This window comes from Cyanistes caeruleus, chromosome 14 (assembly GCF_971803275.1).
Source record: "Cyanistes caeruleus chromosome 14, bCyaCae1.hap1.1, whole genome shotgun sequence".
Taxonomy (NCBI): domain Eukaryota; kingdom Metazoa; phylum Chordata; class Aves; order Passeriformes; family Paridae; genus Cyanistes; species Cyanistes caeruleus.
Window position 1 is genome coordinate 1360782 of NC_141714.1, and position 27283 is coordinate 1388064.

A 27283-nucleotide genomic window follows, 5' to 3' on the forward strand; every position below is an offset into this window, starting at 1 on the left:
GATGGAAGGTCAGTGATGGGTCAGTGATGGGCAGTCTCTGCTGGGGGACCGGGCGTGAGGCTGTGACAGTGACGGGGGTCCGAGGTGGGGTGCGAGCGATGGGAGGGAGAGCACAAGGCAGGACAGGACAGAGCCCGGTGCCGGTGTCCCCGCCGTGTCCCCGCCGCGCAGAACGAGGCGCTGCCGCTTTAAGAGCGTGCTGCCCTCACCCAAGATGGCGCCGGCGCGGTCCGCCCGTGCTCCCAACGCGCACGCGCGAGGCGTGACCTCGCTGACCACGCCCCCAAACAGCCCCGCCCCTTCCGCCCGCCCCGCCGGAGCAGCGCCGGAGGGGCCGCGGGCACCGGGCCCGGGACGGGCCGGGCCGGAGGTACCGGAGCGGGGCCGGGAACGGGGCCGGGAACGGGGCAGAGCCAGGGGAGCTCAGAAGGCGGCAGCGCAGCCTCTTCCCCTCCCGGTATGCGCCCTGGGCCCTGGGGGCGGAACGCGGCCGCCGCGCCGGGAGCTTTGCAGAAGGGGCCGGTGGAAGCTCGCGGCGGGGTCTGAGGGCTGCAGCAGTGACTGCCAGAGGACAGGGCTGGATGGGATTTTGGGCAGGAATTGTTCCCTGGCAGGGTGGGCAGGCCCTGGCACAGGTGCCCAGAGCAGCCCCTGGATCCCTGGAATGTCCCAGGCCAGGCTGGACATTGGGGCTGGAGCTCCTGGGACAGTGGGAGCTGTCCCTGCCATGGCAGGGGTGGGATGAGATGGGCTTTAAGGTCCCTTTTAGCCCCAAAGCCCTGTGTGACCCTGTGAGTCCCTGCGGGAAGTGCCCGCAGCTCCCCTGCTCCGGGTGCAGGGCTGGCCCTGCCCCACAGCCCAGCCTGGGAAGGGCTCCGTGCCCCGGCTGGGCTCCCCTGCCTGCAGCCCTCCTCCTCATCCAGCAGCTCCAGCAGCTGCCAGAGCGGCGCCAGGAGCTGCGGATCCTTGGCAGAAGGGACTGATGCAGCTTGCTGGATGGATAAATGGATAAATGATCCTCTGGAATGGTCGCTGATCTCTCCGGGGGGGAATGCCGGGTCTGGGGGCAAAGCATGGGATGGTTGGGATGGGATGGGATGGATGGGATGGGATCCATGGGATGGGATGGGATGGGATGGGATGGATGGGATGGGATCCATGGGATGGGATGGGATGGGATGGGATGGGATGGGATGGATGGGATGGGATCCATGGGATCCATGGGATGGGATTCTCTCCTGCCTGTCCCTGCTGCAGTGCACAGGGTGGATGGAGCTGATGTCCCTTTGGGTCTGTTAGGGTGCTCAAGGAGAACTCTCTGAAGGAACCTAGGAACCTCCAGGAATAGAGCAGCTGGAATCTGGGAATCCTGTGGTACTCTGTGGTCCCAGCCTCTGGATGCTGTGAGCTTTGGCTTGTCCAGGCTTTAAAGCCTTCCTTAATCCTGGAGCTTGTTCCTCAGGTTTTTGCAGCAGGAATGAAATGAATTATTCAGCTTTTTGCGTCTGATCAGAGCAGGTGTTTGTGGAATGCACACTTTGGGATTTTGCAGGTGTTGGTGGTTCTGTTCCAGGCTCAGGGGTCTGTGGGGCAGGGCTGGGAGAGACTGTGGGGACATGGCTGGCAGACACTGCTGCTCTTGTGACTCCCTTTATTCCCACAAGGACTCAAAAACAGGATTGTTTTTGTTTTCACGTGCTGCATGGGTGGTGCTTGTGTAGAACAGAGAATTGTTTTCAATTCTTTGGGCTGCAGCAGCAAAATCATCTGCTGGCTGTGCTGAGCCACCCTTGGGAATGGCCCCCACCCTGTGCACGGGGCAGGGAATGGGCTGGGGGTGTGACCTCACACTTGGCTGCACCAAAATCTCTTTTGAGATTTGGATTTGTGCTCCTGTGCCTTGTATCTACCTTCATCCCCCCTTCCCCAAATCTTTCTCTCTCTCACAATCCCTCATTTTCCTTCCTGTGTCTCCAGCTGGGGGTGGCTGCTGGTCAGGGAGGGCAGGTTGGCTCCCAGATTTCTCACCTGGAGCGTGCTCACCCCAAGTTCATCCCTGCAGTGTCCCACGTCCCCTGGCTGCTCTGGGAGCTGGCCAGGACTGTCTGCAGCCCAGGCTGCCCAGACAGGCCAGGGCTGGCACCGACTGACCCTGCCCTGGGCACAGACTCGTCCAGCAGGTCTGGCCAGCCGCTTGGATTGAGGTGGGAGTGCAGGTGACAGCAGGGTGTGAGTGCGGGTGACAGCAGGGTGTGAGTGCGGGTGAAAGCAGGGTGTGAGTGCGGGTGACAGCAGGGTGTGAGTGCGGGTGACAGCAGGGTGTGAGTGCGGGTGACAGCAGGGTGTGAGTGCGGGTGACAGCACAGGTGTGAGTGCGGGTGACAGCACAGGTGTGAGTGCAGGTGACAGCAGGGTGTGAGTGCGGGTGACAGCACAGGTGTGAGTGCGGGTGACAGCACAGGTGTGAGTGCAGGTGACAGCACAGGTGTGAGTGCGGGTGACAGCACAGGTGTGAGTGCGGGTGACAGCAGGGTGTGAGTGCCGGTGACAGCACAGGTGTGAGTGCGGGTGACAGGATGGGTGTGAGTGCGGGTGACAGCAGGGTGTGAGTGCGGGTGACAGCACAGGTGTGAGTGCAGGTGACAGCAGGGTGTGAGTGCAGGTGACAGCAGGGTGTGAGTGCGGGTGACAGCAGGGTGTGAGTGCGGGTGACAGCAGGGTGTGAGTGCAGGTGACAGCACAGGTGTGAGTGCGGGTGACAGCACAGGTGTGAGTGCGGGTGACAGCACAGGTGTGAGTGCGGGTGACAGCACAGGTGTGAGTGCGGGTGACAGCAGGGTGTGAGTGCAGGTGACAGCACAGGTGTGAGTGCGGGTGACAGCACAGGTGTGAGTGCAGGTGACAGCACGGGTGTGAGTGCGGATGACAGCACAGGTGTGAGTGCGGGTGACAGCACAGGTGTGAGTGCGGATGACAGCACAGGTGTGAGTGCGGGTGACAGCAGGGTGTGAGTGCAGGTGACAGCACAGGTGTGAGTGCAGGTGACAGCAGGGTGTGAGTGCAGGTGACAGCAGGGTGTGAGTGGTTCTGTGCATCAGGCCTTCAGTGTCTCCCTCTGGGATAACAGCCCACTCCTGGTGCTGCAGCACAGCCTCACGTGCAGGGCTCTGGGACTGGGAGCCCTGGATTTACAGGTCCTGGAATACTTTGGGGCCATGAAAGCCCATCCAGTCCCACCCCCTGCCAGGGACTCCAGGCTGCTCCAAGCCCTGTCCAGCCTGGCCTTGGGCACTGCCAGGGATCCAGGGGCAGCCCCAGCTGCTCTGGCAGCCTGTGCCAGGGCCTGCCCACCCTCCCAGGGAAGAATTTCTCCCCATAACCCTGCCCTCTGGTAGTTTAAGCCACCATTCCTTGCTCTCTGTGGATGAATAGGTGGATCAAGGATGCTGCAGTTGTCCCTGGAGTTTGGGGAGAGGAGCGAGCCTAGCTGAGCACTTTGGTGCAAGCGGCAGCATTTTGGGGTGGGATATTTCCATCATATCCCTGATTTCCTTCTTAACAGTCCCTTTTCCTCCTCATGGCTTTTCCTGCGGAATATTTGGATGCAGAAATGTCCCAGTTTGAGCTGTTGCCGGGTGGAAGGTGAGGTTGGAATGTGGGTCCTGCTTTGGGAGGAGGTTGGAACCATCCCTGGAAATTCAATGAGCCTGGAGGGTGCCTCCAGTGCTGTGCTGGCCCTGTGCTGCTGTGCCAGCCTGTTGTGCCGCAGTGCTGTGGGGCTCAGAGCTGCTGGGCTGTGATCCAGCACTTCCAAAGGGCTGCTTGTACTCCTTCCTTCCTTCTCCAGGAACTTCTCTTTGATTCTTAACCATCGGCAAGGAAGGGTTTAGAGTTCAGGTCAAGGAGGTGCCTGTGAGGGGAATGAGATCCTGTGGTTTGATAAAAGTGTATAAAATCATCTCCATGTCACGTGCTGAGCAGCTGGGATGGATTTTGTGGAGAAGGAGGGCTTGGGAAGGTCTCTGGTGTAATTCCCACTGCAGCTGGGAGCAGCTCTGGGTCATCCACGTGGCTCCCCGGAGGCTCAGCAGCAGCCCTGGGCTCTGGCTCTCCTCCCCTGACCCTTTCCCTTGCCTGGGAGGCTTTCCCAGCCTGTTCTCAACGAGGATTTTATGCAAGTTGGGTGTTTTGTGTTCTCTCTGTGCCTGAAAATCCCCTGTTAAACCTCTTGTAGCCCATATTTCAGTATTGTGGGGGTTTTCTGCCTTGCTGAGCGAGGGGCAGAGCTCAGTTCTCCTCAGAATGAGTCTGGAGCAGGTTCCATGTGGTGCTGTTTGGACTGAGGTGTCTCCTTAAAGGAACACCAAAAGGGGAAGGTGTTCCGCTGGAATAGATCCAGTTGGGTGTTCACAAAGTAAGGAATGACAGGTTTCCAGCTGGGACTTGAGGCAAGCCTGACACTAAACTGGACTATAAAATATAATTGGAAATATCTGTTGAGACCTTGCTTTTGTGGCCATGGTAGTCCTTAAAACAAGTAAGGGAGAAAGAAAAATGGGAAAAAAGAGTTGGTGTTTGAGGTGAGATGGTATTTTATCAGTGGTTATTTGGCTTTTTTTTTTTTTTTTGTCTGGCACAGTTGTGGGCATCAGCTTTCTCTGTTAGATCTGTAACAGCAGATCCCTTTTCCTTTTGAATTCCAGGAAAGTAACTACACATAGATATGGGAAGAATGGGATAAATGTAAGGCACGTGATCCAAAGGTGTGGATCCTCTGGGTGGTGAGCAGTGTGTCACTCCAGCAGAGACACTGATAACCTGGAGAATGGGAATGAGCTTACAAAGAACAAACCCACAAACCAGTAACTCACTTATTTGGGAAGCAGAGAATTCTCTCGTTACCCAGGGAAGCTGTGGCTGCCCCTGGATCCCTGCAATATTCAAGGCCAGGTCGGACAGGGCTTGGAACAACCTGGGATTGAGGTAGGTGATGAACACTGAGGTCACTTCCCACCCCAATCATTCTGGAATCCCGTGGTTCGAGTCATTACCATCTCATTTGCATTGTCCTGGATGTTCCACATGGAATCCAGCCCTGTTTGTTTGGGCTGGGTCAGTGTTGGGGACACTCCCGAGTGCCCAGGTGACAGCTGCTGGGTGGCATGCAGGCTGTGCTGGCCCAGGGTGGCACCTGGCACTCACGGCTTGGCAGCCACACAGGGATATTGGGAAAACAGGGTGATCCTCCTGCACGGGGCTGTGGCACCACCCTGGATCCCAAACAGCCCAGGAGCCACAGAGAATTAGGGTTCATGCTGTGTTTGAGTGTGAGAACTGCTGTAAAGATCTGGATTTAGTCTGGAAAAGACAGTTCAGAGTCCAGAGGCAGCCTCCCCTCAGCTGATCACAAACTACCTGTAACTTTGGTCTTGGGCATTTTCACGTTATGCTGGTTTTGGTTAAAACATTAAGCAAAAAGGAAAGGAAGTAGTTGTGAGGAAACTCCTGGCAAGAGGTGGCTGAGCTGAGATTGTGGCTTTTTAAGTGAGAGCTAAAATGGTAATGATGGAAAGTTTAGGAGGAAAAAAAGAGTTTTTTTTCAGTGAAATAAATGGATGGGGCAGATAACTGTGAGTAAGCAAGCAAGAGGTATTCCTGATTCTGAGTTGTGATGTACCAGTGCTCCCAGCTCGGCTGGATTTGTGTTAAACAACATTTATTTTGGCTTTTGGAGGGCTGGTGCTGGTTCTGAACAGGGCTGGCAGTGCCTTTGGGCACATCTGTGTGCTCACCTCGGTCTGTACGTGCTGCTGGAGCTGCTGGGGTGCTTTTGGGATGGGTGAGTGGCTCTTCGCTTCTCTTTGGGTATTCCAGTGTCCCGGGCCGAGGGCCAGCAGCTCTGTGGGATGCTGGATTGTTCCAGAAGAGGGTCCTGGTGTGGATGTGAGGATGAGGGGCTCCCTGGGATGGCAGCAGGTCCCACAGCACCCCGTGAGCCCCAGGCTGTGTGTGCTGCTCTCTGCCCAGCCCCTGGTGCCCTGCTGCAGGGCTAGCAGAGCAGAGCCTGCGGGTTCCCAGGGGAGCACACATCAGAGAGCAGCGAAACAGCCCCAGAGGAGCCCTAAACAATGCAATTCTTTGTGTTCAGCCTTGTTGGTAGAATTCCCAGTTCCTCTCAAGCCTCCTATTGTTGGGGCTGGCTGGCTGGAGAGCCCTGGCCCTGCACACCAGCATTCCCAGGATGTGTTTGCCTGTGCTGGAGGGGTCAGCACAGCTCTGTGCCCCTGGCCCAGGAGGGACAGCTGCTCCAGGATCCTGCACTGCTGCAAGGCTGGGGAGCATGGCCAGCCCGGGAATGGAGCTGCCAGAGAATCCTGGAATGGTTTGGGCTGAATTGAAGACCCTCTACTGCCATGGCAGGGACACCTTCCACTATGCCAGGTTGCTCCAAGTCCTGTCCAACCTGGCCTTGAATATTCCAGGGATGCAGGGGCAGCCACAGCTTCTCTGGGCATCCTGTGCCAGGGCCTGCCCACCGTCACAGGGAGGAATTCCTTCCCAATATCCCAATTTCCCAACACCCCATCCATCCCTGCCCTCTGCCAGGGTGAAGCTGTCCCTCCATGTCCTGTCCTGTCACTCCAGGCCCTTGGAAATTCGGTGTAATTTCCTCTCTAGCGAAGCCAGGGCTGGCTGTGGTCACTTCAGACAGCACGGGGAATAGGAGAGAATGGCTTGGAAAAATAACATTGTCTTGGACCTGCCTGCAGCAAATGATCGGCTCTTGTGTGACAGCATGGGCACACAGGGCTGGCCCCTCCCTGGGGCATTGGTTTGGCAGCACAGCTGTGCACGAGGCTTCTCAGTTCAGCTCCTCCTGTGGAGGGCTCTGCGTCTCGAGGGTTGGAAAACAGCAAAATCCAAACCAGCTCCCTTAGTTCACACACAGGTGGAGTTTCACCCTCATGGAGTCCCTTCCTTTGCTCAGGATGGGAAATGTGGGGATTTTTTCGTGTTGCTGGGAGCCTGTAGAGTGATGATGTTGCCCAGAGAGGTTTTGGACTCCCTGTCCCTGGCAGTGTCCGAGGCCATGATGGAGCTGGGATAGTGGAAGGTGTCCCTGCCCATGGCAGGGGTGGGATGGGCTTTGAGGTCCCTTCCAACCCAAGCCATGCCAGGACTGTGAAAGCCTGGCTCTGCTGGCTCCCAGCCAGGCACCACGAGTGTTGACACAACAGCCAAATGCTACATGTTTTCCTCCTTTCCTTTTATTTGTTTTTTTTCCAGTTACAGTTGGCTTATTCTGCAGTTTTTCCCAGTCTGTAACGCCAGTGGGTCTGGTACTTGTGGGAAAGGATGTGCCTGAGAACCACGAGGGGCTGGGGAGGAAGGAGAGCCCTGAGCTGTCAAAGCTCAGCTTAGATTTGCTGATCTTTAAAGAGCCCCCGGCGCTGTGATCCAGGATTTTGATTTCCCGGAGGAAACAGCCACTAGGTGACAAACTGGCTCCCGAGGTGGCTGGCTGGGATTGCTGCCCGCTCCTGGCTGGGTTTTCCTGCTGTGATGTCCATGTGGAGCTGGGGTCGAGCCTCTGTGTCGTGGGACAGGGAGGAGAAGACGCCGTGGGAGCTTTTTGCGTGCTCTGGGTGGGACACCCTGGAGCCCGTGTGCTGGAAGGGCTCCGAGCCCCGCTGCCATCCCCTGCTGCCACACTGGCACTGGGACAGCCGTCACAGCCAGAGCGAGGGATCCCCTCTGCCGGTGACACCGAGACCTGGATCGAGGAGAAAAGCTCGGAATGCTCAGTTTTGGATTGGGAATGAGGGCCGAGCATCCCGGCAGGAGGGCAGAGAGGCTCCAGCTTCCTGCTGCCAGCGCTGTCCTGAGTCACTCGCAGGCGGTGGCGTGGGGACCCTGCCGGCTTCTGCTTGGCTGCTTCCCTTTCCCCGAGCGCCGTGGGCAGCAGCAGCACGGGGGACGTGGATGGGAGCAGCTGCAGGAGGATGGTGTCACACGGGCCTTGGGGACACCGGCAGCCCTGGGGTACGTACGGGTGCTCTGGGGGCTCTGGCACTGCCAGCTGTTCCCTGATGGAGAACTGGGGTAAATGAACATCCAGATAAACATGAGAACGGTCTGGTTTTTATTTTATTTTATTCCTTGTTCCTGGGAAAGCATGGCTCACCTGTAGAGGGAGTGTTTCAGTAAGAAAAGGTGTCTTAAACCTCTGTCTCGAGCTGACAGAAGTGAGCATGGAATTATCCTGAGTGTCCTTCTCGTGCTGCTGAGTGTTCCTAGGCTCTGCTGTGGATGGAAGGTGCTGTGTTTGCTGCCGTGGTTTTGGGTTCTAAAGCTGTAAATGAGAACCAGCTCAGGGAGGCATTGAGGGGGAGCAGGAGGTGCTGTTGCTCTGGGTCCAGCAGGGACTGTGGCTGCTTTCTGTGCAAAGCACGGGGGTTTAGATGGAATATTGGTGAGAAATTGTTCCCTGTGAGGGTGGGGAAGGCCTGGCACAGCTGCCCAGAGAAGCTGTGGGATCCCTGGCAGTGCCCAGGGCCAGGTTGGACACTGGGGCTTGGAGCAGCCTGGGGCAGTGGAAGGTGTCCCTGCCCATGGCAGGGGATAGAATGGGAGGGACTTTAAGATCCCCCCCCCCCAGCCACTCTGGGATTCTACAAATACAGATTTTGTATACAAATACCCATTTCCCACATATTTACACACACTGAGTCTTATTGGAAAATCCCTGTGAAACCACCTTATGCTGCAAACGAGCCCAAGACTCCGGCAGTTCCCTCAGCTCTCTGCCAGGCTGGGTGGGCCATCCCTGCCTGCCAGGCTGGAGCTGGATCTGCTGAGCTCCTGGGAGCAGCTCCCTGCAACAGCATCACAGTGCTTCAGTTGAGTTATTCCATGGGGAGCTGGTAAATACCAATTTGAATCCCCAGGTTCCTCCTGCCCTCGGCTCTCTGGGCTGTGCTGTCTGTGTGTCTCAGGGTGTGCAGCTCCTCTTGTGCCTTCCCAAGCACCCAGCTCCCCTCGGTTCCCTCTTTTCCAGGATCTTCTGCAGCAGTTTAGTGAGAAAACACGGCCTAAAAGTTAAGGGACGTGGTGTTAGGCTGAGCAGTGCCAAGGCTTTCAGTGTGTGCTTTTCTGTGTAATGGGAAGGAAGTGTTTTTTGCAGAGTGTGTAATTCAGCCTGTTGGGAAGTGCTGGCTGGCACAATTCCCTTCCTGGAACAGGTCTGAGCTGTGTAGTTTGTTTCTCTCTTCATTCTCTGGGAGAAGATCAGTGTTTGCAAGAGCACATGGCCAGCAGGGAGTGCAGGTAGGCAACCTGGCCTGCATCAAGAACAGCGTGGCCAGCAGGACCAGGGCAGCCTCAGGCTGTGCCAGGGGAGGCTCAGGTTGGACAGCAGCAGGAATTTCCTCACAGGAAAGTTTGCTAACACTGGAAGGGGCTGCCCAGGAGGTTTGGGATCTCTGGAGGTGTCCAAGGAAGGCCTGGATGTGGCACTCAGTGCTATGGGATGAGGACAAGGTGGGGATTTGGCCCAGTTTGGACTCAATGGTCTTGGAGGTCTTTTCCAACTGAAATGATTCTGTCTTCTCATAGAGATGCAAAAATTTCACGTGGCAAGAGCTGTTCCTGTTTCATTCAGTTCAGTTTATTATTACATTTTCAGAGCTTGTGCTTTTGTAGTTCCTCTGCCATCCTGGAAAAGAGGAGGAGAGAAAATGGCTTGAGGAGAGAAATGGTTGTCATGATCTGGCAAGGGCAGCTCCTTGAGACTGGTGGGGTCCAGGAAAAAGAAAAATCATTTCAAACCTGTTGAGAGCAGGTGTGGAGTAATTTAATAAATCCATTGGAGTGGCTCTTGGCCTGGCTAACACTGCAATTCCAGCCTGAACCTGAGGTGACATCGCTGCATCCAGCCTTCCCACGGGAGGAGAGCAGTGCAACTCTCCAGGGTCACTGCTCAGTCCAGCTGCGTTAGAAAATGACTTCTGCTGCTTGTGCTCTGAAAAGCTTCCCTTTGCTGGCAGGGTTGGAAGCTCTGGCCATGGATCAGAAGAGCTATCGTCGGGGGAGCTTCCAGAGCGCCACCAGCGATGAGGATATGCTGGAAATCGCTGGAGCATCCATGGATTTCTCCATGGCAGACGATGACCCACCACTCGACAGGGAGATGGGAGGTAACACCCACGAGCTCTCCCCTTTCTGTGTTCCCTGATGGCTTTGCAAGGATTTCATGGGAATATTTGCAGCGTGGGTCCCACTGGCCAGGATGGCTCTGGTGTTTCCAGGCACCAGGGGGAAGAGTTTGCAGGATTCTGTGCTGGATTGCATCGCTGGCTGTGTGGCTCCTGGGCTGTGGCATGGAGCAGATCCTCTGGCTTCAGGCTTGTCCTTCCTGGAGTTTCCCAGAGTAGCTGTTGTGGAGAAGAGCTGGCAGTGGCAGGAGGGAGGGATGTGAGTGCCGTGGAATTGCAGCACTGAGCCTCTCCTGAGGGTTGTGATGTGAGCACAGGCTGCCTCCTCCCTTCCCTTCCTGCATGTCTGTAATTCTGGAGGTTTTCCATCGTGGAGAGAATCTCTCCATGGGGCAGCACAGAGGATTTGGTGCTTCCCCTGCCACCCCTTGTCTGGCCAGAGGCTCTGCTCCTCCTCCTCCTCCTCAAGTCTAGGCACTGAAATTCATGGAGAAGGGATGAATCCACATGGATCTGCTTCCCCTGGAGGAGGCTCTCTCTGTTGACAGGGTGCTCAGGTCCTCAGGGGAGGTGACACTGAAGTGAAAGAGGAAATTGTAAAGGGGGAAGAGCTCCTTGCCCAAATGCCAGTTTCAGTTCTCCCTGTGAACTTCCTCTGCTGATTTCAGATGTTTGCTGGCAGATGTTGGGGTGCCAGGTGTGAAACCTGAAGCTGTGAGGGCCCAGCTGGGAGGTGGTGGCTGAGGTTCTCTCCTCCTTTCAGAGGAAGACTCAAAAGTGTTTCAGTGGTGGAAAGTCTCCTTTTCTCTGTGGCATTTAAAAACTTCTTCTCACTTTGAGCTCTAAAGGCAAGAATTGAGGCAGGTAGTGACAGGGATGGGTCTGAGCTGAGAAAGGGAAGGTTGAGGTTAGATTTAAGGAGAAATTGTTCCCTGTGAGGGTGGGGAGGTCCTGGCACAGGTGTCCAGAGCAGCTGGGGCTGCCCCTGGCAGGGTCCAAGGCCAGGTTGGAGATTGGGCCCAAACCCTTCTGTGATCCATGATCAGAGGTCTGAGTGCTCAGTTTACCCTGAATGATTCCTGGTGCTTATAAGCACAAACAGCATTTAGCAGAGAGCTTTATTCTCCATCTTAAATGAAACATTAAATCAAAATTGAAGTGGGAGCCTTGAGCTGGCTCACCTCCCCTGCTTTCTTCACTTGCCTTCCTCCTTGACCCCAGACAGAACCCAGGAGCTTTTATCACTGAGACCAAAGTCAACGTGGGGAGTGTGCAGAGTTTCAGCCTCCCAGACAATGCTTGAGTGACAAGTTATCACCAGCAAATTGGAGCCTGAGGAACTTAATCTCCAGCCCCTTTGAGCTGTGTGTGCACTGAATAAAGGCGAGATAAAGGCTGCTCGTGGGGCTCAGGCTGGGAGAGCCTTTGAAGTCTGACTGTGCCCAGAGGACAAAAGGAAAATCCAGTGGCTGCCTGCTGGAAAGACAGTGAGCAAAGAGTGTTCCTGGGAGTTATTCAGCAAGGAAAGTGCCAGCTGGGTGGGAAAAGAAGGGGGTTTGTCAGTACATCAGTGACTGAGCTACCGCTGTCAGGAGAGTGTTGGTAAATGTGTTTTCCTGTGCTGCTTGGTGACGTGGGGCAGAGCTGGGGGCATGGGCTGCAGAGCAGGGAGTGACCCAGCCTGGGGTCCAGGAGCATCCTGAGTGGGGAATGGGGAGTGGAGTGTGTGTCTGGGTGTCCCTCTGGTTTGGTGGATCTGTGGCTGGTGGGTGAAGCAGAGCCAGCACCTGGGTGGGGGTAATGGCAGGAGGAAATCCAGCCTGGAGATCAGCTCTGGGGAGAAGGGCTTGGGGCTCTTGCTGGATCAGAAGCTCAGCTTGCCCTGGCCGTGGTGCTGGAAGCCCCCCATGCCCTGGGCTGATCCCCAGTGTGGGTGGGGGGGGGATTCTGCCCTGCTCAGGTGAGACCCCACCTGCAGAGCTGCCCCAGCCCTGGGCCCTGCATGGGAACGAGCTGGAGCGGCAGGAGGGGTCCAGAGGTGTTCCCACCAGGGCTGGCAGGGCCTGGGGCTGGTGACAGTGTCCCCGGGCAGGGGCTGGCTGTGGTGACAGTGTCCCCTGGCAGGGGCTGGCTCTGGTGACAGTGTCCCCTGGCAGGGGCTGGCTCTGGTGACGGTGTCCCCTGGCAGGGGCTGGCTCTGGTGTTCCCCGGCGGGTGCAGGGGCTGGCTCTGGTGACGGTGCTGGTGACGCCACAGGGAGCAGGGAGGGCTGAGTGCTGCTGCGGGATCAGCCCCGGCAGAGTCCAGAGGAGAAGGAAGAGAAGGAGGAGGAGGAGGATGAGGATGCTCCAAGTGCCGCTGTGAGCCCCAGGAATGTCCCCCTGCGCCCGGCCATGGCACAGACAGACCCCCGGAGCTGCTCCTGCGGGATGGGGAGCAGCTGAGCCAGGGTGAGGAGACCCTTCCAGGGAGGAAGAGATGTGAGCCGAAGGGAATGTGTCCCTGTGTCCCCGTGTCCCTGTGTACCTGTGTCCCCATGTCCCCGCAGGCTGTGGGGCAGCGGCTCCAGAGCCAGGATGAGGGTGGTGGGTCAGGCTGGGTGTGCTGTGGGATTTCTGCTGTTTGCTCACTGTGCCTGTGACCCCCCTGATTCCTGGGGTTTGCTGGAGCAGGGAAACAGTGCTGGAGCTCTCCGGGTGCCGTGGCTGTCCCTGGCTGTCCCCTTGCCCCGGCAGGACAGTCGGAAAGCGCTGGGGCTTTGTGGGGTGGCACAGCCTGGAACTTCACCAGGTGCAGCCTGCTTTTCCTGAGCCCACAGGGGCTGAATGGAGCATTAATTAACCCCTTCTGGGGAGTGGTCAGAACACAGAAATGGCTGTTTGGAACGAGCAGGGTCACTTTGCATTCGCTGTCTCTGATTTGGAGATCTGGATGTTACAAACAGGGAGATCTGTGCAATCATCTTGGATGTGTCTTGGCAGGGCATCACAAAGCTCATTTTCCTCCTTTATTCCTGACTGGGAATCCTAGGATCCTTGATTTGCAGCAAGCTGAGGCAGGAAATATGATCTTTATAAATATTTATGGCTGTCAGCCATTTCATAGTTCTAGATTACCCCTGAAAAAAATATAAAGATGTTTTCTCATCATCATCTGTCAAATGAACAATTGTGTGTGGCTGGAGACCTCGGGATTCTCCTTTGGGAATAGAAATCCTGGTGCTGTGGGAGAGCAGGCTGGGCTGAGTGGGGATCCTGGTGAGCAGGATCAGGCTCCAGCCTGCACCTGCCTGGTCTGGAGTGGGATCAGCCCATCCCATCTGGGGATGGGATCACTGGGAATGGGATCCCTGGGGCTGGGGATGGGATCCCTGGGGCTGGGGATGGGATCCCTGGGGCTGGGAATGGGATCTGGGATCTCTGGGGCTGTGCCTGAGGGATCCTGCAGGTGCCATCAGGATCTTGTGGGGGTACCAGGACTTGCAGCCCCTCTGTCAGTGCAGCTCTGTGCTTGCTTTGTGCCTCAGGGTCTGGTTCTTGGTGCTCCAGGGCAAATTTTTGAGCTGGGAGAATGTTCCCAGGACAGCTCAAAGTCGCTGGTCTGGGCAGTTATTCCAGGAGAGTGAGCATGGAATGTGCCTGATCTCATCTCCTTGCAGAAAATTCTTCTCAGGATGTTCTGTTAGCTTGGTTAACTGTCCTTCATTAATACTTTTCTTCAGGACAGCTGTATCTTTTATCTTCAGGAAAGATTTTGGTAGATTGATAAAGGAAAAAAAGCCTATCCAGAGAGAGCCTGCAGTGTGCAGAGAGGGGTGATTGGGGTGATTCTGGGAGAGGTGATCCCTCTGTGGGAACAAAGCTCCTGCTCGGGGCTGCAGCTGGGACTGCTTCAGGACGAGGTTCTGTTCCCTGGGTACCTGTGCCAGGTCCTTGGAGCAGCACCAGGAGGAGTTCCAGGCTCTTCAGTGTCCTCCCCTTGCTCGTGTTGTTGTCAGCAGGGTTTATTCAAGGAGGTTCTGATCCATCAGGTGCAGAGAGCAGCAGCCAGGATTTCCTGGGGGGACATTTCAGTGGGGAAATCTCTGGAAGCCTTGATACTAATTTCACATCTCCAAAAGCTGCTGGTCTCAAAAATGCTGTTAAAAGCAGGGATTCCTCCTGGAAAATGTGCCCCATTTTCCTCCCAGTGCAGTTGGGGCTCACAGGCTGTGCACTCAGCATTTGGAAGAGCTCTGCAGAACTCCACCTTTTTTTTTTTTGTCCCAAGTGAAGCGAGGAGCTGCTTTAAGTGGGTTATTTTGTGGTGGTTGTCAGGTCTGTACATGACTCATCTTGTTTTCCTGCAGCTGTGGCAATCTGGGAGATGGCTTTGGGAAGACTTCACAGCTCTTTTCCCTTCCTGCTTCAGATGCTGGGGCAGAGGGCAGCTCTTTGCATTCCTTATTTTTCCCATCTGGAGACACCTTTGCCCCCGTGATATCTGCAGGCTAAATGTGCTCAAGTATCACCCATTATCCTTCTGCCTGGCAGTTTTAACCCTCCTTTCCCCCCACCTATCAGTTTTGACTGGATTTTGGGTTTTGCTCTTCTGTTTTTCCCTCTGAATGACTGCAAACACTCAGTGTCTTCCAGAACCAGGGTTTTGGGAATGTACAGCCAAGCTAAGCATTGTTTTCCATGGGTCTGGAGCAGGTTGAGCAGGAGCCCCAGTGGTTTGGCTGAGTTCTCACCTGAGGGAGGCTGCAAGTCCCAGTTTGGTGTTTCCCCAAGCCCCCATTTGGCACCACTTTCTATTTCCCAGGCCCCACTGGATGTTTTGCTTTCCCTGTTTCCCTGCTCCCATCCTGCTCTCATCCTTGCCAGATCCACCTGGGATACCCTTCAGCTCTGTTGGAAGTCCTAAATATTCCTTTTCTCCTCTCCCACCTGCTTGCCTCAAATGGCAAAATATCCTCGTGGCAAGTCCTGGATTTAGGGAAAAGTGTTCCTGTGCTATTCAGCTCAGGGAACACCCCTGTAGCTCTTTATTCCCACTGAAATCCATGATTTTCCTCCTAAATTAATTCTGGTTTGTTTTTGTTTTTTTACAAAAGGAGGCAAAACTAAGGACTGTTCAATTTTTGTCCCTTGCTCCCCCAGCAGGCTTTTCCTCCTGTAATGGAGCAGGGATGAACAGCACCAGCACCATGATGGATTTCCTGGAGGAGCCTCTCCCCGGCGTGGGCACCTACGAAGATTTCAACACCATAGACTGGGTGCGAGAGAAGTCCAGGGATCGAGACAGGCACAGGGAGGTAAAAATCCCTCCTCCTTCCCCTCCTCCTTCACCTCCTCCTTCCCCTCCTTACTGGCTCTGAGTGCAGGATAACTAACGTGTGACTCTTGCTGGGGTAGGGGGGCACTCCCTAGAGACCCCTGGGGTGGAGGGGTTGCCTTTAGGATGGGAGCTGAGAGTTCAGTTGGAGGAAAAGGAGCATTAAATCCAACATGTTGCAGTTTATTGGCTGCTGCTTCTCTTCTGAAGGCTTTGATTTATTCCAAGTGGGGGTTTGGAGTGTAGAACCAGCCTGGTTTTGTGCTCTCACATTTGCACTGGTGAATGGTGCTCTTTCTATTGGACTTTTTTTTGCTTGAGGAGACTGAGTTCAATTCTTCCAGAATTCCTTCCTGGGACTTCACCAGTCTGCAATTAAAGGAATCTACTCAGAATGCAAGGGGGGCTTTAGCTGAAGTGCCCGTGTCCCCACCTGCTCCTGCCTGGCAGGGGTGACCTGTCAGGAGCACTGAGACTGACAGGCCTCAGCCATCCTGGGCACCTGGGGCAGGGCTGCCTCCCACTTCCCAGTGCCTCCAGTGCCCCTTCCCATTCCTCCTGGGAATTCCATCCGGGCCATTCCTCCCTGCTGCCATTAAATCTGTGACCCCTCGTGTCCATGTCCTCGGGACTCTGGCACAGGTGCCCAGAGCAGCTGTGCCCCATCCCTGCAGGTGCTCCAGGCCAGGCTGGACAGGGTTTGGAGCACCCTGGGGTGGTGGAAGGTGTCCCTGGTACTGGCTGATCTTTACTGTCCCTTCCCACCCAGCCATTCCGGGATTCCACGGTCCTTGATCCATCCTCCCACCCACACCCAGAGCTGCACCAGCTGTAGGAGCAGCCACTGCCAGATGCTTTTTCTCTCCCCCCTCAGATCAGTCACAGTGTCACCAAGTAGCTTTAGAGCATTTACAGCACAGTGGGTCAGAGTCCTCACAGATTTTTGTTTCTTCCTGCAAAGAAAACAAATTTTGTTTCTTCCTTTCCCAGATCACCAACAGAAGCAAGGAGTCCACCTGGGCACTGCTGCACAGCGTCAGCGACGCCTTCTCTGGCTGGCTCTTGATGCTCCTCATTGGTTTGTTGGCAGGTGAGAGCAAACTTCCAGGTAAAACTAATTCCTGCACTGCAGCATCAGGATCCCTTCCTCCCCAAGGCCTGGCAGATCCTTGGAGCAGCAGGATTTTGGAGTGGGGGCCTGTGCTGACACCGAGGGCTCTGCTGCTGCCTTGTAAATTCACAGGGAATTATTTTTAAGTGCTTTGAGGCTGTGTTGGTGCAAAGCCAAAATACAAAACTGAGGCTGAGAGGCGTCCTGGACACTGCTCTGGGTCTGCTGCTGGCATAGACCTCTGAAATAAATGAAAAATGTTCATTAATGCAGAGCTGATCGAAATGCTCAGAATGTCTGTGTCAAAAGCTCCTCACGGGTACTGAAGGGGTTAATGCCAGGGGTTGCCAGCAAGAGTTTCTTATTTTTGGGGGGTTTTCCTTCTGTACTTGGATATAAAAAGGGAGAGGTGCTGCTTGGAAGCCAGGTGTCTTTCAGAATTCAGCTAGCTGAGACATTTTATATTACTTAGAAACAAACTTTGGCCCCAGGGAGGCAGGAATAAATCACTTGGGTACAAATCTTCCCAATAGGAAGCAGCAAGCATCTGTCACGAGGGATGCAGTGAAATCTGCTGTTAATGTTTACCCAGGAGGGCTGCTGGCCAGTTGGTCATTAACTGGGGGGTTTGCTGAACGTTTATTGCTTATCTGGAGCTTGTGCTGCCACTTGCTCCTGTGGATCAGAGGTCCCTGGCCTCTGCCTTGCTGTGGGGGTTTTGGGATTGGAGGAGTTACTAACAAAAGTGACTTGAATTTCCTCTTAAAACCTGACTTTCCTTCTGTGCTGGCTCTACTTGCCTTGTTTTACTTGGCACAGTTGTAACTTTCCCCTCCTTTCTTTTCCTTTTTTTAAATTAGGGTTGGAAACGTTTTCTCCAAATTCAGAGTTATTCCTGTCACAATGTTGCTGTTGTTGGTGCAGCTCCTGGGTCCTGGTGACACATTTTGTCTGAGTCCCCCAGGAATGTGGGACATCCCTCTCTGCCCTCCCACTGCCTCTGTGCTGTACTTAACAAACAGTCACTGAGGAGAATTAATTGCTGCTGCTGCAGGGGTGGGGCTTTGAACACAGAGAGCTTTTAAAGCATCATCAGCCATGCTCTGTTTCCTGACCTGCTCTTTTCAATGTATTGAAATTATTTAGAATTAGGCAAATCCTCTCATTTAGCTCTCCATAGAATGGAAGTGAGTTGTAGGCAGAAAATCCACACTGCTCTGTGTGCTGAGAGGTGAGTTAAAAATCGGTGTGGCACACTGTGACCTTCAGGTGTTTGAATCTGCTCATTAAATGACTTTTTTTCCCTTTCACCCAGGTTCCTTGGCAGGTCTGATCGACATCTCTGCGCACTGGATGACGGATCTGAAGGAAGGAGTGTGCTTGGCAGGGTTCTGGTTCAACCACGAGCACTGCTGCTGGAAATCCAACACCACCTTCACCGACAGGGACAAGTGTCCCGAGTGGAAGAGCTGGTCCCAGCTGATCCTTGGCCATGGAGAGGTGATGAGTGCCTGGAGCTGCTTTTGCTGTGAATTCTGTTTGCCCAGGCTGCAGCATCCCTGGGGTGATGTGGGCACCGGGAGCCCGAGCTCTGCGTGGTTCAGTGGTTCATCGTTGCGGTCCTGGAGGGGTGTCAATGCACAGGTTATGTGGGTGTTGTCCTTGGAGGGGATGTGGGGAGGCAAAACCTGCCCCATTTCCAGCTGCTCTGTGCTGCTGATGTGCCCAGATGTGCTGTTGGAGGGGGTTTGGCCATGAACATTCCGGGGGAATGCCAGGATTGGTGAGCCAGCAAATGGAACCTGGCCTTGAAACCTCAGACTTGGGGCAGGTCTCTGCATCTTCAGCTGGTAACTGTGGGGTGGCCTGCAGATTCCCTGTGCTCACTCCAGTGCCCAGCTCTGATGTGGTTTCAGTTGAAGCCATCTGATTCTGGCAATTTCCTCTGTGTTTCAGGGGGCCTTTGCATATATCCTCAATTACTTCATGTACGTTATCTGGGCCTTGATGTTCTCCCTCCTTGCTGTGCTCCTGGTGAAGGGCTTTGCTCCCTATGCCTGTGGCTCAGGGATCCCAGAGGTGAGTGAGACTGGGTTGTTTTCCAGCTGGGGTAGGGATCCACCACCCAAAATTTACACGTGCATGTTATGGGATAGTATATTCCACTTTAGATGATGGCTTCATACACAGGTGTTTTTCCAGGCTGTTTGGAACATGTCTAATGCTAAAATCTCCGTGCAGCCCCTTGGGAAATCAGATGTGTTGGCATTGCTGCAGGAGCTGTTCCTCCAGCAGGGATAGTGGCCCTGAGGGAAGGACTCAGGTGGCTGCTCCTGCCTTTGCCTGGAGAGAGATTTCCATGGACTCTCACTTTGGATGGCTCAGGGGGGCTCTGGAAAGCTGTAGGGAAGGGCAGGAATGGGAGCACCCAGTAAATCAGGAGCTCTGAGCAGGGCTTGAATGAAAGCCTGTAGAGCTTTGTGTGCTTGACTTCCAGATCAAAACTATCTTAAGTGGTTTCATCATTAGAGGCTACCTGGGCAAGTGGACGCTGGTCATCAAAACCATCACGCTGGTGCTGGCCGTGTCCTCGGGGCTGAGCCTGGGCAAGGAGGGGCCCCTGGTGCACGTGGCCTGCTGCTGTGGGAACATCCTGTGCCACCTCTTCACCAAGTACCGCAAGAACGAGGCCAAGCGCAGGGAGGTGCGTGGGGACACGGCCTGGGGAGAGCTGGGGCTCTGTTTTTGGGCACAGGGTTCTGTTTGGGGGTACAGGGCTCTGTTTGGGGGTACAGGGCTCTGTTTGGGGGTACAGGGTTCTGTTTTGGGGTACGTGGTTCTGTTTTGGGGTACAGGGTTCTGTTTTGGGGTGCATGGTTCTGTTTTGGGGTACAGGGTTCTGTTTTGGGGTACAGGGCTCTGTTTTGGGGTACGTGGTTCTGTTTTTGGGCACAGGGTTCTGTTTTGGGGTACGTGGTTCTGTTTTGGGGTATGTGGTTCTGTTTTGGGGTATGTGGTTCTGTTTTGGGGTAAGTGGCTCTGTTTTGGGGTAAGTGGCTCTGTTTTGGGGTAAGTGGCTCTGTTTTGGGGTAAGTGGCTCTGTTTTGGGGTAAGTGGTTCTATTTTGGGGTATGTGGCTCTGTTTTGGGGTAAGTGGCTCTGTTTTGGGGTATGTGGTTCTGTTTTGGGGTACAGGGTTGTGTTACCTAACACTGATTTATTTTTTGGAGCTCCCTCTGAGGGAATTGGCTCACTCCCCATTTCCCTGCTGTTTTAAAGCAGGTCACACCTAGCTGGCTGTGCTGTAGATAAATTCAAGTGGAGACAAACCCAAAAAGGGGGATGGTTGTGAGGGCTGAGAGCTCTGAGTGCCTCTGTGTGTCCCCCAGGTGCTGTCAGCAGCTGCTGCCGCCGGTGTCTCTGTGGCTTTTGGAGCTCCCATTGGAGGAGTGCTCTTCAGCCTGGAGGAGGTAACCTTGGGAAGCTGCTTTACTGCACACCTTACCCTGTGGGTTAGGAACACAGCCTGTGGGGAAATCCCTCCTGATTTCAGTCCAGCCTCACCCTCCCCTGGCACAGCTTGAGGCCTTTTCCCTTCTCCTCTCTCCTGCCAGCTGTGTCCCAGGGTAGCTGGGAACAAACTTCTCTGGGTTATCAATCCTCTTTTCTTCCCAAGGACCACCTAATCCTTAATCTCTTGATCTGGATGAGAAAGGATTATTGCTCTTTAGCTCAGGGGAGAGTACCAGGATGGATTTCAGAGGAAGGCGGGGATGGATTTGCTCAGCTGAGCAATAGTGGGTGGCAGTGATGGCGGGCGCTGCTGTTTGGTACTTTGGACCTTGCAGAGCCACAGAATTCCCTGAATTCAGCTCGTGGCTGATGTGTAACTGGTTTTATTACCCAAGTGAGTCGCTCCAGGGATCACAGAGAGCACATGCACGTGCTGCAGGCCAGGGCCCCTCACACTCACTGGGGGCCCCATTGAACTGGAGCTGCAGAGCAAGCCTGGGGCGCTTGGCTGGAGAGCAGGGAATGGGCCAGCGCTCGTGGATCTCTGTCCTGGCTTTACTCCCTGCAGTGGGGCCGTGCTGAGTGTTCAGGTGACCAAATGTGCTTTGCTCTGCCTTCCAGGTGAGTTACTACTTCCCTCTGAAGACGCTCTGGCGCTCCTTCTTCGCCGCGCTGGTCGCCGCCTTCACCCTGCGCTCCATCAACCCCTTTGGCAACAGCCGCCTGGTGCTGTTCTACGTGGAGTTCCACATGCCGTGGCACCTGCTGGAGCTGGTGCCCTTCATCCTGCTGGGGATATTTGGGGGGCTCTGGGGAGCCTTCTTCATCCGCAGCAACATCGCCTGGTGCAGGCGGCGCAAGACGACGCGGCTGGGCAGGTACCCGGTGCTGGAGGTGCTGGTGGTGACGGCCATCACGGCCGTGCTGGCCTTCCCCAACGAGTACACCAGGATGAGCACCAGCGAGCTCATCTCGGAGCTCTTCAATGACTGCGGCATCTTGGACTCGTCCAAGCTCTGCGAGTACGTCAACGACTTCAACAGCACCAAGGGCGACGATCTGCCCGACCGCGCCGCCGGCCCCGGCGTCTACACCGCCATGTGGCAGCTGGCCCTGGCCCTCATCATGAAGGTCTTCATCACCATCTTCACCTTTGGCATGAAGGTGAGGGCTGCCTGGAAAGGAGGTTGTGTTCTTCCCACACTGCAGGACACGTAGAGTTTTATTTCCTCCCTGACCAGGTGTGTGTGTCCCCCCAAGCTCTGTCAGAAGGGGACAGACTGCAGTTGTTTGTCCTGCTGCTTCACCTGAGGGCAGTAAAAACCTTCCAGCCCGAGTGTGGGCACCAGTGCAGTCACAAAACCGGTGTCTCAGGGCTCCACGTCCCATTTTCCAGACACAGAATGCTCCTAAACTGTCCTGCCTCGAGCTTTCTTGATAAATAACACGATTTAGATGAAAGAGCTAATTGCAAAGCAATCAGTGTCATAATTTGTTTGTGCATAATTGGAGCTGTTCCTTGCTCAGAGGCTTTGGAGGTTGTTTGGTGCAGGCTGTGGAGCTGCAGTTTGCAGGTGTGAGCTCTCCTGCAGTGGATGGAGCTGATGGGCAGTTTTCATGTCCCTGCTCAGCGCAGGGGACTTGGCCCAGATGACTTTTCAGACGTCCCTTGCAGCTGAGCTCCAGCAGAGGCTCTGCCCCGCTGTGGTTTGAGGTTCCAGCCCTGCTCTGTGCTGTCAGGGCACTGCTGCTCACTACCCCTGTTCCCACAGGTGCCCTCGGGGCTCTTCATCCCCAGCATGGCCGTGGGGGCCATCGTGGGCCGGCTGCTGGGGGTGGCCGTGGAGCAGTTGGCCTTTTACCACCATGACTGGGCCATCTTCAGCGGCTGGTGCAGCCAGGGGGCCGACTGCATCACCCCTGGCCTCTACGCCATGGTGGGCGCCGCCGCCTGTCTGGGTAAGCTGGGGCTGGGTTGGGCAGTGGTGGGTGAACAGCTCCATCCCTCATCTCACAGATCTTCCCCAGCCTTAATCACTGAGCCACAGGATGCTCTGGGCCGGGAGGGGACCTTAAAGATGATCTCATTGCAGTGTAGTGATTCTGTGGCTGAGGAGCTGTGGTTGTGGCTGGCCATCAGAGCTGGTGTCACCTCAGGAACACCAGGAACTGCTGCAGTCGGGTGTTCCGCGTGTTCCTCACCTCCTGGCGGTGCTTCTGCCACCTCCAACCTGCTGCTGAGCACGGCAGCTGCGCTGGGGAGCTCCTGAGGCTGCACAGGGACTTGAATTTCCCTGTGGGGTTTTAATCCCTTTTTTACTTCCTGTTCTGGCCTTGAATCTCGTGATGCAGTTCTGCTTTTGAGTGCTCTGTTTTTTGGTAACACTTCTTCCTCTTGGCTGGGTTGGGGAGTCTGGTGCACGTGACTGAACTTCACTTTCACAATTCCCAATTCCCTCATCCATGGAACCTGTGTAACTCCTGAGGGAATATTTTATCATGAAAAATAATATAAAAACATGCCACCAAACCCCATCTTTTGCCTTTTTAGAGGGGGTGCTCCTTTTTTGAGCAGCCCAGTGCAGGGGAAGGCATCCTTGCCTGTTACGGGGGTTGGAATGAGATTGACTTGAAGGTTCCTTCAAACCCAGGCCCCGCTGGGGCTGTTTGTGTGGAACTGATGGAAGATAAACAGGCTTTGCCTTCACTGATGGTTCTGTTTGGTGCTGGGGGGTCTTTGCCCCTCGGGGAATGGGGGCTGGAGCAGAACTCCTGTGACAGATTTGGGAGCAGCTTCGGGGCTTCAATCTCAGAGGCAGAACTAAAACAGGCCGAGACAGCACCTCACCTCGAGCTCCGTGCCGTGGTGGGGACAGAGGTTCTGGTGCCGGTGTTCAGTGCCGGTGTTTGGTGCCGGTGTTTGGTGCCGGTGTTGGGTGCCGGTGTTTGGTGTTTGGTGCTGGTGTTTGGTGACAGTGTTTGGTGTTTGGTGCCGGTGTTCGGTGCTGGTGTTCGGTCTGGCTGTGCTGGTGTTCGGTGCTGGTGTTTGGTGTTTAGTGCCAGTGTTTGGTGTTTGGTGCCGGTGTTCCGTGCCGGTGTTCAGTGCCGGTGTTTGGTGCCTGTGTTGGGTGCTGGTGTTTGGTCTGGCTGTGCCGGTGTTTGGTGCTGGTGTTGGGTGCTGATGTTCAGTGCCGGTGTTGGGTGCTGGTGTTCAGTGCCGGTGTTGGGTGCTGCCGTGCTGATGTTCAGTGCCGGTGTTGGGTGCTGGTGTTCAGTGCCGGTGTTGGGTGCTGATGTTCAGTGCCAGTGTTGGGTGCTGGTGTTCAGTGCCGGTGTTGGGTGCTGGTGTTCAGAGCCGGTGTTGGGTGCTGCCGTGCTGATGTTCAGTGCCGGTGTTGGGTGCTGGTGTTCAGTGCCGGTGTTGGGTGCTGCCGTGCTGATGTTCAGTGCCGGTGTTGGGTGCTGCCGTGCCCCGAGTGACCCGAGCTGTGTTGGCAGGGGGCGTGACCCGCATGACGGTGTCGCTGGTGGTCATCATGTTCGAGCTGACCGGCGGGCTGGAGTACATTGTGCCGCTGATGGCCGCGGCCATGACCAGCAAGTGGGTGGCCGACGCCATCGGCCGCGAGGGCATCTACGACGCGCACATCCGGCTGAACGGGTACCCCTTCCTGGAGGCCAAGGAGGAGTTCTCGCACAAGACGCGTGCCATGGACGTGATGCGGCCGCGCAAGAACGACACGCCCCTGACGGTCATCACGCAGGACACCATGACTGTGGAGGACGTGGAGAACATCGTCAGCAGCACCACCTACAGCGGGTACCCCGTGGTGGTGTCCCGCGTGTCGCAGCGCCTCGTGGGCTTCGTCCTCAGGAGAGACCTCATCATTTCCATCGGTAAGGGATGGCCCTGCCTGGCTGAAGGCGCTGTCCTTGGTGCCAGCTGTCGCTGACCTGGGGGGTCACACCCTCCTGGCGCGGCCCTGAGTGCTGTGGGTGGGCTCTGCTCGCCTTGGATGTGGCTCCTCACACAGGGTCATGAGATCATTTAGGTTGGAAAAGCCCTCCAGGGTCATCGAGTCCAACTCGAGTCTGATCCCCAGCCCAGAGCTCTGAGTGCCACCTCCAGGCCTTCCTTGGACACCTCCGGGGATGGGAACTCCAAACCTCCCTGGGCAGCCCCTGCCAATGTTAGCGAGCTTTCCTGTGAGGAAATTCCTGCTGCTGTCCAACCTGAGCCTCCCCTGGCACAGCCTGAGGCTGTGTCCTCCTGTCCTGTGGCTGGTGGCCTGGGACAACGTGGAATAAAGGACAGGAACAAGTGCATCAGGGTATTTTGTACATCGCCCACCTTCTGTGGTACCACCACGAGTTTCTGCTCTTGGGTTCCTTGGAATCTGCAGGGATTCATTGAGAGTGGCCCTGTCCCCAAGCTGTGACACACAGGATGGGATTTGGGTTTTCATGGTCAAATATCCCAAATATCCTAAAGCATTCTGAATATCGAGCCTGGTGTTTGGGCTGCCCCTTGCCAGGAAGCCTTGGAATGCTGATAGCAGATTGCAGTGTGGCAGGTACCCACAGGACCTGTCTGCACTGCTGGGAAGGTCTGAGGCCAGTCCTTGTTTTCCAGTCCTGACCCTGATGATGTCCACAGAGCCTGTGCCAGTCATTGAGTGCTTAAAAATAGTCCTTTAACTGCTCTGCACGGGACCCAGATCAATGACTCATAAAAGTACAAAGCACTTTATTCACCTCCTCTAAAAACTGGGAACTTGAAAGTTCTCCAGAACTTGTATTTACCTGGCCAGAGCCTTGGCTTTGGGCAAAGCTGAGGTGCTGATCCTGCCCCTGCGGTGGGACTTTGGAGACCTTGGAGGTTCTCCCGGGTGAGGAGTGACAGGACAAGACCTGTAATTGTGCCCAGGTGAGGTTTAGGTTGGATATTGGGGAAAGTTTTTTTCATGGAAAGGGTTGTCCAGCCCTGGCACAGGCTGCCCTGGAGTCACCATCCCTGGAAGTCTCCAAAAAATGTGTGGATGGGGCACTTGAGGGCATGGGCTGGTGGTGACCACGGTGGTGGTGCTGGTCAGCAGCTGGACTTGATGGTCTTAAAGGTCTTGCCCAACCTTAATGACTCCATGGTTCCCTTAGAAGAGAGGCTGGGAACCCATCACAGCCTCCTGGGGTGGGAACAGCTCTGGAAAAGGGAAGGAAAGGACCTCCAAGGCCATTAAATGTGAGCTGAGGAACAGGAACGCTCTTGTTTGGAAAGTGGAGTGCTGGTATTGAATCGAACATTTCCCTTTGCAGACAACGCCCGGAAGAAGCAGGACGGGATCGTGAGCACCTCAATTATTTGTTTCACTGACTACTGTCCCCCCCTGCCCCCGAGCTCCCCGTCTGTGCTGAAGCTCAGGAGCATCCTGGACCTCAGTCCCTTCACGGTGACGGACGAGACGCCCATGGAGATCGTGGTGGACATTTTCCGCAAGCTGGGGTTGCGCCAGTGCCTGGTGACTCACAACGGGTGAGAGCCTTGGGGCCAACGCCTGCCCTGCTCCCAGGGCACAGGGGACAGCCCTGCCATCCCCTGGGGCTGGGCACTGCAGCAGCTCCTGCCTGCCAGAGGCACCGGGGACAGCCCAGCCCGAGCCCTGGCCAGCCTGGCCTGGGACGCTCCAGGGACGGGGTGTTCCGGCTGTGTCAGTGCTCTGCCACCCTCAGAGGGGGCAGTTCTTTCTGTGGGGTGGCACTTGGAATCCCAAACGACTCTTCAGCACCGCCAAGGGGCTCAAGTGGCCCTGCCTGGCTTCCTTCTGATGGTGTCGGTGCATTAAAAACGTGTTTTCATTTTCCAGGAAGCTGCTGGGGATCATTACCAAAAAGGATGTGCTAAAGCACATTGCACAGATGGCCAACCAGGACCCCGAGTCCATCCTCTTCAACTAGAGGCAGACTGTAGGGACTGTGTGTCCCACACACCTGGAACTTTCTAACCCACCCTGGGTAGACTTTCCTATTTTTATTGAGACCATGGAACTGTTTCCAGCCTTTTCCTCCATGGAGCTGAAGAAGATATTTTCTGTTTTTCTACCAGATAACCAATTGCACTACGGGATCTGTGGAACATAATCTTCTTTTTAGAAGAAAAAAAAAAAAAAAGAGACTTTATTTACGTTGCTTTTGTGAAGTTACGTTGGAAAGATTCCATGAAGGAGTAAAAACAAAATGTTAGAGAATTTTTTATTTCCTCCACTTCTTTTGTTGGAGCTGCTGTTGCGAAGGTGGGGAGGAAAAGCCAAGGTGTTTGTGCACTTGCAGAGGTGTGTAAGGAGCAGGATGGTTTTGCAGTACTGAGGTGCTGGCAGAGGGTCAGGGCTGGGCTCAGGGTCCACGTGGGAAAAATCACAACCTTGGGAAGCCAAAATAGGGGAAAGAAAAATAAAGTTTGACTGGCTGAGGCTGCTTGACTGAAGGAAGGAAAAATAACCCAAATAAAGAAAACCCCCCACATCACATCTCCTTAAAATTGGGCCGAATTTCTCATTGGGAAGATGCTGGTTTTGTTTAATTAGTGAATGTGTTAATTACTCTGCCGCTGCCTTGTCAGGAGAACCCCAAGGAAGAGGCAGGAAGAGGTACCGGGTGTCTTCCCATCCTGCTCCCTTTCTCTCATCCATGCCCAAGGATCCCTTGCTCTGCCCTGAGCACATCCCCAGGATCCCAGAGGCTGAGTCCTGAATCCCTGCCCTTCCCCAAGACCTGATGGTGTTGGACACCTCCTCCTCCTGTCCCTGTCCCCCTGGGGAGCCGGGGACATGGGCGCTGCTCCTGCTGTCCCTGGATCCCAGCTGGAGGATTCCCAGCAGCCGTGCCAGGAACCCTCCCCACCAGCCCCGGTGCTCCTCCGTCCCTGTGCCAGCACTGCCCAGGTGATGTTCCTGTTGATAAAACTCTGCCTGTTCTCTGCAGTCTGGGAGGTTCTGGATGCCCAGGGAGCTGATGCTCTTCACCAGCCTCAGCTGTTTCCTGGGAGTGAAATCTGGCTCCATCCCTCTCAAAACCCCTCCGGTACGAATTCCATGTCTTTCCAAGGAGCAAAAGGCAGATTCCTGATCTTCCAGAG

The 27283-nt window shown here is 55.2% G+C and overlaps 1 protein-coding gene across 15 annotated transcripts; it reads left to right on the forward strand.

The window, feature by feature from the left end:
• Positions 1–268: 268 nt before the first annotated feature.
• On the forward strand, positions 269–26396 carry LOC111929271 (H(+)/Cl(-) exchange transporter 5). 15 transcript variants are annotated; one of them, XM_086850043.1, is made up of 13 exons: positions 286–370; positions 10047–10196; positions 15359–15510; positions 16521–16620; positions 17957–18141; positions 18598–18720; positions 19139–19345; positions 20031–20111; positions 20776–21318; positions 21927–22113; positions 23653–24051; positions 25468–25684; positions 26016–26396. In XM_086850043.1, exons 2-13 carry the CDS (start codon positions 10064–10066, stop codon positions 26104–26106), a joined length of 2418 nt encoding a protein of 805 aa, XP_086706169.1. In that variant the 5' UTR covers positions 286–370; positions 10047–10063; the 3' UTR covers positions 26107–26396. The 15 variants fall into 15 exon arrangements, with proteins under 15 accessions (XP_023782578.1, XP_086706169.1, XP_086706171.1 ...); XM_023926805.2 differs by having other exon boundaries at positions 293–370; positions 15356–15510; XM_023926804.2 differs by having other exon boundaries at positions 320–457; positions 15356–15510.
• The last annotated feature ends 887 nt before the right edge of the window (positions 26397–27283 follow it).